Source organism: Lepidochelys kempii, chromosome 7, assembly GCF_965140285.1.
Source record: "Lepidochelys kempii isolate rLepKem1 chromosome 7, rLepKem1.hap1, whole genome shotgun sequence".
NCBI lineage: Eukaryota > Metazoa > Chordata > Testudines > Cheloniidae > Lepidochelys > Lepidochelys kempii.
The window spans coordinates 93,159,739-93,168,307 of record NC_136386.1 but is presented as its reverse complement, the minus strand read 5'-3'; the positions used below and the strand labels follow the sequence as shown (position 1 = coordinate 93,168,307).

General features: G+C 37.1%; 1 protein-coding gene across 1 annotated transcript in view; it reads left to right on the top strand.

The window, feature by feature from the left end:
• Positions 1-1,139: 1,139 nt before the first annotated feature.
• The window catches only part of PLCE1 (phospholipase C epsilon 1), a 291,024-nt gene continuing 283,594 nt past the window's right edge, over positions 1,140-8,569 (top strand). The window contains exon 1 of the mRNA XM_073353850.2: positions 1,140-2,358. Coding sequence (XP_073209951.2) covers positions 1,153-2,358 — 1,206 coding nt within the window. The 5' untranslated portion in view covers positions 1,140-1,152. The remainder of the gene's footprint in view (positions 2,359-8,569) is intronic.

The following is an 8,569-nucleotide window of genomic DNA, read 5'->3' as shown; positions in this document are numbered from 1 at the left end:
CTTTAAAAAACCTCTGTTAAGGCATAAGCAATCATTATCTTGACCACTTTACTTGTGTGTTGTAACTTTTTCCCCTACTGTGTGTGTCTATCTCTTTAATTTTGATTAAAAGAATCAATTATTTTTCAAAGGACATCAATAATTAATTTTTTCTGAAAATATTTTACCAACTTTAGTGATAAGTAGCCCCTAAAATAACTCTGAAAGAGATCATAGAAAACCAAGTATTTTCACTTTGTTCATATTATGTATGTTCAATTTCACAGTTTCACCCCATACAGTAACATTTTCCTGTTTGTGTTTTCATGCAATAATGTAGAGAAAAACCTTTTTTAAAATAAGAAAATTTGATTGCAAAACCTTAAATATTGATGGAGGGAGTCTAAGGGGATGCCTATACAACAAAAAGGCCTGTGGCAGTGAGTCTTAGGGCCTGGTCAACTGGTTTGGGCTTGCAGGGCTTGTGCTACGGGCCTGGAGCCCAAGCCCAGACATCCACACCGCTGTGTTTAGCCCTGTAGCATGAGCTCTGCAAGCCCAAGTTAGTTGACCCAGGCTCTGAGACTTGCTGCTGCTCCTTGTGTAGATGTTCCCTAAGACAGATATACTTCCTGAAACTGTTTTCAACTTTTTTTTTCAATTAATTAGATATCAAGTTGACTGTGTCCTCTTAACATTCTATGAACAGCTTTTACATACTAACCATTTCTTCTTGTTGTTATGACTGTGCATTTTATACCATGGAATTTAATACATTGTCTTTTTCTTGCAGGAAACTAATTAAAATTGGATGTTGTATGGTGAGATACATCTTTGTGATGGATTATATGTTCAAATATGCTCTTTTTCTACAAACTGTGGAAACAAATAGTACCCTGCGTATGACAGAAATGCTGAAAGTGGAAAGAAAATTGTCAACTGGCAATATCACGTTAAAAAACTGCTTTAAGAAACACTGTAGTTCACATCAGTGATCCACAGCTGGTAAAGCTTTGTAGTTAGTAGTGCATGTGCTTTTAAAAGTAATAAAGGATTCAACATGTTTTTACACAGTGTGTCTGCACTGATAATTTAGCACTGAATTTTCATACACTGAAATCATAGTATGGTTATCAGTGAGGAAAAACAGAACATTATCTAAAAACTGTCAAAATGACCTCTGAGGAAATGGCAGCTTCTGTACTTGTGTCTGTGGCACAGGGTAAAGTGATACCTGCTCAGTCAGCTGGAGCTGAAAATAGTGAAAATGCTGTGGACACCAATGTTATAAAAAGACACATTGCTAATCAAGGAAGGCAGACGACACATACTTTCTCATACTTACACAGACTTAAAGAAGAACATCTTCAGGGCTCGCTGCCCAAAATTTTCTCTTTGGCAAATGGAGAAGGAATGACTGATAATAGGAGTAATGAAAACTTCTTGGAGAAGAACACATGCATCCCTGGTTCAGTGGAGTTTCTTAACATGAATTGCAACACTATAAAGAAAAAATGCAAGAGCAGTGTTCCGCATAACCAGTTACATAAATCATGTGATTCTTTAGCAGAAGAACACACATGCTTGGAAACTGGAATTTCTACTTCACGGGAAAGAACCATGTTTGCTGAAATTCAGTTGAAGAGGGATGAACCTTCAGTAGAGATGAAGTCATTAAGAAACCATTTAGCGGTAAATAAAAGTGGCACAGATGATGCTGATAATGTAGCAGTGTTTCACTTTCACTATGCTAGTGAAAGAAATATATCAAAAGCTTTGTGCACGCTACACAACAGATTCATTTTGGGTGACTGTTTACAGCATGTAAATGTTGGTAATGATCATGCCAGTGATTCAACAGCCTGCACTTGTAAATTAATGGAATTGACAAATAATTGTGACAATAAAAATGGACAACAGTTGTATGATAACTGTGACACTTTAAGGGACAAGTATTTATATGTGGAAAGAGCAGCACGAAAGGTTAGAGTGGCATGCTCAAGTCACAGCTTTTATGGTGGTAATTTTACTGGAAAAATGGCCTCAAAGCCCTTTCTGAGCCATTTTGAAGATTGCAGTGATAACTGCGAAGAAGGGATGGAGGAGGAGTTTTTTAGAAACAAAAAGGAACGTTCCACTTTATTAATCAGACGTTTTTGTAAAAATGATAAGGAGGTTAAAAAATCAGTTTATACTGGAACAAGGGCAATTGTTAGGACTTTACCTTCAGGGCATATTGGAGCTGTTGCTTGGGATTATGTGGAGCAGAGGAGAAACAAGAGTGATATAAAGCATTGTAGGATTATCGCAAAACATCTAACTATTCAAGCCTTAAGTGAGGAATTAAATTCTGATCTTGTGAAATCCATGTGGTATGAGGTAAGCTTTTCATATTTTTTTTCATGTAAACATGTACTGAACTGATGTTTTGATTTAACAAAATTATTACACAATTTATTGGTGAAGCTCTTGAGGAGGGTGTCAAACTACATGATTAAATAACACCGATAACCTTGTAGATAAGATGTAAAACAGCCACAACTACTATGCAAAAACAAGCTTTTATTATGAATAACATTTAAGATGCATTTTATGATTATGTCCACTGGTACCAACTAGTATAGAGAATGGAAGACTTAATTAACATATTGCTATGTTGAACACTCCTTTTTAGAAGGGTTTGTCTCATCCTTAAACTCATTTTGTCTAAAAACTGGCACAAGAGTTTCTAATCAAGGGTAGAATAAAAAAAGAAATCCATCCATTTTTATGGACTTTCTAAAAACGAAGCAGAGACATTGTTGTTTCAATTTTTTTTTTACAATTTTCAGACTAATGCTATAATGTCCCATGGTGTGGATTGATATAGAATGATTGTAGTGAAAACATATGGGTTATATTAGGTATTTAGGTATTTTTAAAAAAGTACCTAAATATTTCATCTAAATTATCATGTTTGAACATTACTTCTGCACATATAAATGACTATCTTTATAATTTGTTATGACAGTTGCATACTGTGTATTGATATATGGTTGTCTTAACTTACATTCTGTTGACTAAATATCGTTCTAAGCCTTCATCCACAATTATTATGAACTCATTAAAAAGTTGTAGAAATGATATGGCGCTTCACAAACAAATAATATTAATTGTGAAGTACTTTTACATTATGCTGTTCAGAGTTCTGCAGTTCCATGGTTATAGAACTGGAAGCAGAAACTACACTTGGTAATGGAATTTATAAAGAGTTTCTTCACAGTATTGCTAACAAAATGCCATTTTAGAATGGAAGATTACAGTGCTTTTCTTTGGCATCAAGTTCAGCCAGCATCTAATGTCAGTGTTTTGTATTTGACTTCACTTTGCCAACCATATGCTGCCGGACATTTAAAATCATTCTACATAATCTTATTACAACTGACTTTTAAATTTAACTCTGATTTTATTAATCGTAGCATTACTCTTCTAATCGTCTCGACACCTGTTTATTTTCATGCCACTAATACGTGTAAATGATGTAGTATTTTGTGACTGGGCAATCATCTCAAGGGTGTAAATAGTGATATCAAATCCATTCTCCATTTTTGCGGTGGTTCCTGATTTTACAGTTTGACTAGTTGGCTGTCATTTTAACATTCCCTTTGAATACCTGTGTTTCGGGGAGAATCTCAGTAAACAATATGACCAAAGAACAGCAAGTGTATCTAGATCATGTGAATGGTTGCTGCATTCCATATGGAGTAGTGGTGGAATCATTGCTACTCCAAAGGATATTGTTGCTATTGTCAGATCACTATATCAAGACTGAGAAAAGGCCATGTGACTGCCTGTTTAAAGAAAGTGTTTTAATTTCATCTTTTTATTTATTAAACTATGTCCATATCCAGAAAAAGTGGAAGAAGTTTTCAAAGGTAACTAACTGGCATTTGTGACTTTGAAAATCTTCTCCAGTGTGTATGAGTAATTCTCCTGTAGTACTCCATATTACATTTTCATATTTATGCTCATTTATTATTCAGTCATATTTTCCTGGTATAATTTACACTTCCTATATATTTTCATTTTACTTTTTCTAAATTATTTAAAGTGTTGAAGAAAAAATAAATTTGAAATATGTTTATAGGGACTTCTGATTTTGTTTCACATATCATTTGGGAGAGGGTGAGCACTCTTTCTTTTGGTCTCTGATTTAAGTACTTAAGCATGTGAGTACTCCATGGGATTTAAGTGCTTTGCAGAATTGGGGTGTGGAGCAAGCTGTTCTAGCTCACTACTGTGTAGAGAAATTGTCTTCAATTTCCTAAAGAACGTATTTAAAGGAAAGCCTGAAATAAAATTCAGTACCTAGGATTTTTTTACCTTGTTTGTCTGTCCAACTTTTTGTCGGATCTCCAAAGTTATTGATTTGTTTACAGTTGAGTTGAGCAATATTCCTGTGTTATGCTTGTATCTTCTTTAATGAATTCTCCTGTTCCTATGTTCATGAAGATCTCTAAAAAGCAAATAAGATAAAGACAGAAATCAGGAAAATGTATAAGTAGAACTTTTTATATAAGCTACTGCTTCTTTTTATGCTTATCTCAAATTATGAGAGAGATGAATAAAATATTTCTCAACGCTTAATTATTTATCCAGTACCTGAATGCTTTGGTCAGTGAAATTGGAACAAATAAAACAAAACAGCTTCTCATATCTCAGAGCTTTTTTGCTAATGTTTCTGATAGTTTTAGAAATAAATAAATATATTTATTTATTTTTATTTATATTTGTTTTTGGAAGGAGAAATTTGAGATTAAAAATAAGTCAAAATTAATTCCTGATATTAGTGACTACAGCTCCACTGACTTGGAATAAAATCTACCTGCACAAGGTCTGAATCTAACTAGCATAGAATACATCACCAAAGTCCCATCTAACTAGCATAGAATACATCAAATCTGGAGTAGTGGATATGGAACCATGAGAGCACAATTTCTGTGACATAGTATTCCCCAGACCTTGGAACGTTGCAGAAGCTTCTCTACTGGACTTATATGGGGTTGCGCCTCCCTCAGTACTTAGCAGTTGGGCCAAAACTAACTAACGTAGAGAGTCGCATGAGGTGAACCGTTTTTCCCACTGCTCTCTGTCTGGATCAAGATGTTTGACTCCATCTTAAGTTGGATTCATGATGGTAGAATCCTTTTCAGTCATCATCATTATAGATCATTCTTTGTCTTCCACGCTGCCTTTTCCCTCCAGATGGAATCCAATCTAAAACATACCTTGTGCTTCTGTCCCAGGGTAGCCTAATTACCTGACCAGACTGCCATAACTGTGTCTGTATAATTTGAGTCCACAGTCTGCTGACCCATGCGGCACAATACTTCCACATTGGTTACATAATCTCCCTGGTAGATTCCCAAGATTCTTCGTAATGCTGGTGGAATCCATTGAGCTTTCTGTTGTGTACATCCATTATCTGCTATGTTTCTGAGGCATACAGCAGTGCTGGGAGAACAATCTCATATTACTGTATATATGTATCTTCTTCTTCCAGATGTTTGACAAATGAGAAAATGATCCTATGGCTTCACTGATTGCTTCTTTAGTGAGTTGGCCATGAGCAGATCATAGAATCATAGACCTTAAGGTCAGAAGGGACCATTATGATCATCTAGTCTGACCTCTTTCACAACGCAGGCCATGGAATCTCACCCACCAACTCCTGTAACAAACCCCCAACTTATGTCTGAGCTATCGAAGTCCTCAAATCGTGGTTTAAAGACTTCAAGATGCAGAGAATCCTCCAGCAAGTGACCCATCCCCCACGCTGCAGAGGAAGGCGAAAAACCCCCAGGGCCTCTGCCGATCTGCCCTGGAGGAAAATTCCCTCCTGACCCCAAATATGACTGTCCGCTAAACCCTGAGCATTTGGGCAAGACTCGCCAGCCAGACACCCAGGAAAGAATTCTCTGTAGTAATTCAGATCCCACCCCATCTAACATCCCATCACAGGCCATTGGGCCTATTTACTATGAATAGTCAAAGACCAATTAATTGCCAAAATTAGGCTATCCCATCATATTGTCTCCTCCATTAACTTATCAAGCTTAGTCTTGAAGCCAGATATGTCTTTTGCCCCCACTGCTCCCTTTGGAAGGCTGTTCCAGAACTTCACTCCTCTGATGGTTAGATACCTTTGTCTATTTTCAAGTCTAAACTTCCTGGTGGCCAGTTTATATCCATTTGTTCTTGTGTCCACGTTGGTACTGAGCTTAAATAATTCTTCTCCCTCCATGGTATTTATCCCTCTGATATATGATAGCAATCATATCTCCTCTCAGCCTTCTTTTAGTTAGGCTAAACAAGCCAAGCTCATTGAGTCTCCTTTCATAAAACAGGTTTTCCATTCCTTGGATCATCTTAGTAGCCCTTCTCTGTACCTGTTCCAATTTGAATTAATCCTTCTTAAATGTGGGAGACCAGAACTGCACACAGTATTCCAGATGAGGTCTCACCAGTGCCTTGTATAATGGTACTGACACGTCCTTATCTCTACTGGAAATACCTCGCCTGATGCATCCCAAGACCACATTAGCTTTTTTCACGGCCATATCACATTGGTGGCTCAGTCATCCTGTGATCAACCAATACTCCGAGGTCCTTCTCCTCCTCTGTTACTTCCAAGTAATGTGTCCCCAGTTTATAACAGAAATTCTTGTTGCTAATCCCTAAATGTACATCCAAGGTAGAGGAAGTCCTGAACTCCTCTGTACTCTTCTTCATCAATTACATATGTGCCTGTGTTGACAGCATTCTCTCCTGCCTCCATAGTCTTGGTCTTCTGTGTACTGACACACAATCCCTCTTTAGTTACTTCTGCTTTTATGCTCATAAAGGATCTTTTATTTTTTTAATTTTGTCCAAGTTGGTATCCAGTATGACCATATCATCTGCAAAATCTAAGTCTCACAGCTTATTGCTTGCCCAAACAATACCATCGTCGTTGGCAGCAGCTCTCGCTCTAGTCATCAGTCTGTGACAGTGCAGAAGAGAAGTGGGGAAATTATGCAATAACAATTTGAAAACACTCCATGTCTACGCTTTCTGTCCAGATGCAACCTGCAGACTAATCATACAAGGCTTTTATCGAATTCACATCTTTGCTGGAATTCCAGAGTGCCTCAGGATCTTCCAGCAGGCTTTTGTAGACACTATATTCAACACTTCTATGAAAATCAAGGAAGTTAAAAACCATCTTCTGCTGGTATTCTAGGCCTTTCTCAAGTCATGTCAAGGTGAAAATCTGGTCTGAACACAACCTACTGGATTGACATCCAGTCTGATCTTCCCTGAGTATTTAATCAACAGCAGTTTTCACCATATTTAAAATGATAATGCAAAACGCTTCACCAGGTATAGATAGTGTTCTCTCTCCAGTTATCACAAATAAGCTGCCCCCCCCTTGGGAAGCTTGCAGATAACACCTCTTGTCTGATCTTTAGGACAGGTTTAGGGTTCCTAAACTATTCTATACAACCTGCAGGTGCAGTTAATCATCACTTCCTCTCCATCTTTTAATGTTATAATAGTCTGGTGTTTTCCCTTTCTCTTCAGTTGGTTTATGACACTAGTTACTTCCTCAAAGGCAATTACTTTTAGTGATATAAGTTGTCTGCTATTTCTTTACATATCTGTGTGTGTTAGTGTTCTGGCTGATTCAGGGTAGCTGTAAATGTTCCATCTAATGGGCTCTCTACCTTTCCTCTGTGGTTAAAATTATACCATCTCAAGTCTTCACAGGGCCACAACAGTTTGAGAATTATGTCAGTTTTACAGATACTACTAAAACCTTTTTAGAATCTCTGCTTTTGTATGCCACCTCAGCTTCTCTTGCTTTATTTTCCATACATTCTCTCATCTCGTCTGGCTGATCTTTTTAACTTTCTTGTCTTTTGTCCACATATTTTTGTTGCGGAATACCTCTTTTACTGCAGTTTCCTTTAATACTGGTCTTCAACAAGCCTCCGTACATTTGGTTGGAGCCATTATTTTTTCTTCGCATCCACACTTGCTTCTTTGAGAGACTACCATTGTTTGGTTACATCATCCATCACTGTCTTTAACTTTTCAAATCACTATCTAAGTTGCAGTTTTAAATGTTCCTTCACTTCTGGATATACTAACTTTCTAATATCATAGATGCCCTTTGCCTTGCACGGCCTTACCTGTTTTAGTTTTATTTTCCTAATGACAAGATGATGGTCACTTCCAACATCAGCACTCATATACGCTTTAGTGTTCAACAGTGTTCTTCTCCAGCTTCTACTAATGGTAACACACTCAAGCTGTTTCTGGGTGAAGCCATCATTAGATCTCCATATTATTTTACCTTTCCTTGCTTGGAAATAATGTACCCACAATGCAAAGATTGCATGGACCACAGAATTTAACTAAATGTTCTCCATTGTAAATCTGCCCTGGCATGCCATGTCTGCCCATAATGTGTTCATATTCAGTATTATCATCACCAGCCTGTGTTATCCTCATCGGGATATTTAAAAGCAATGTCATCTTTATTGGTCTGACTAAGGACATGCTGCAG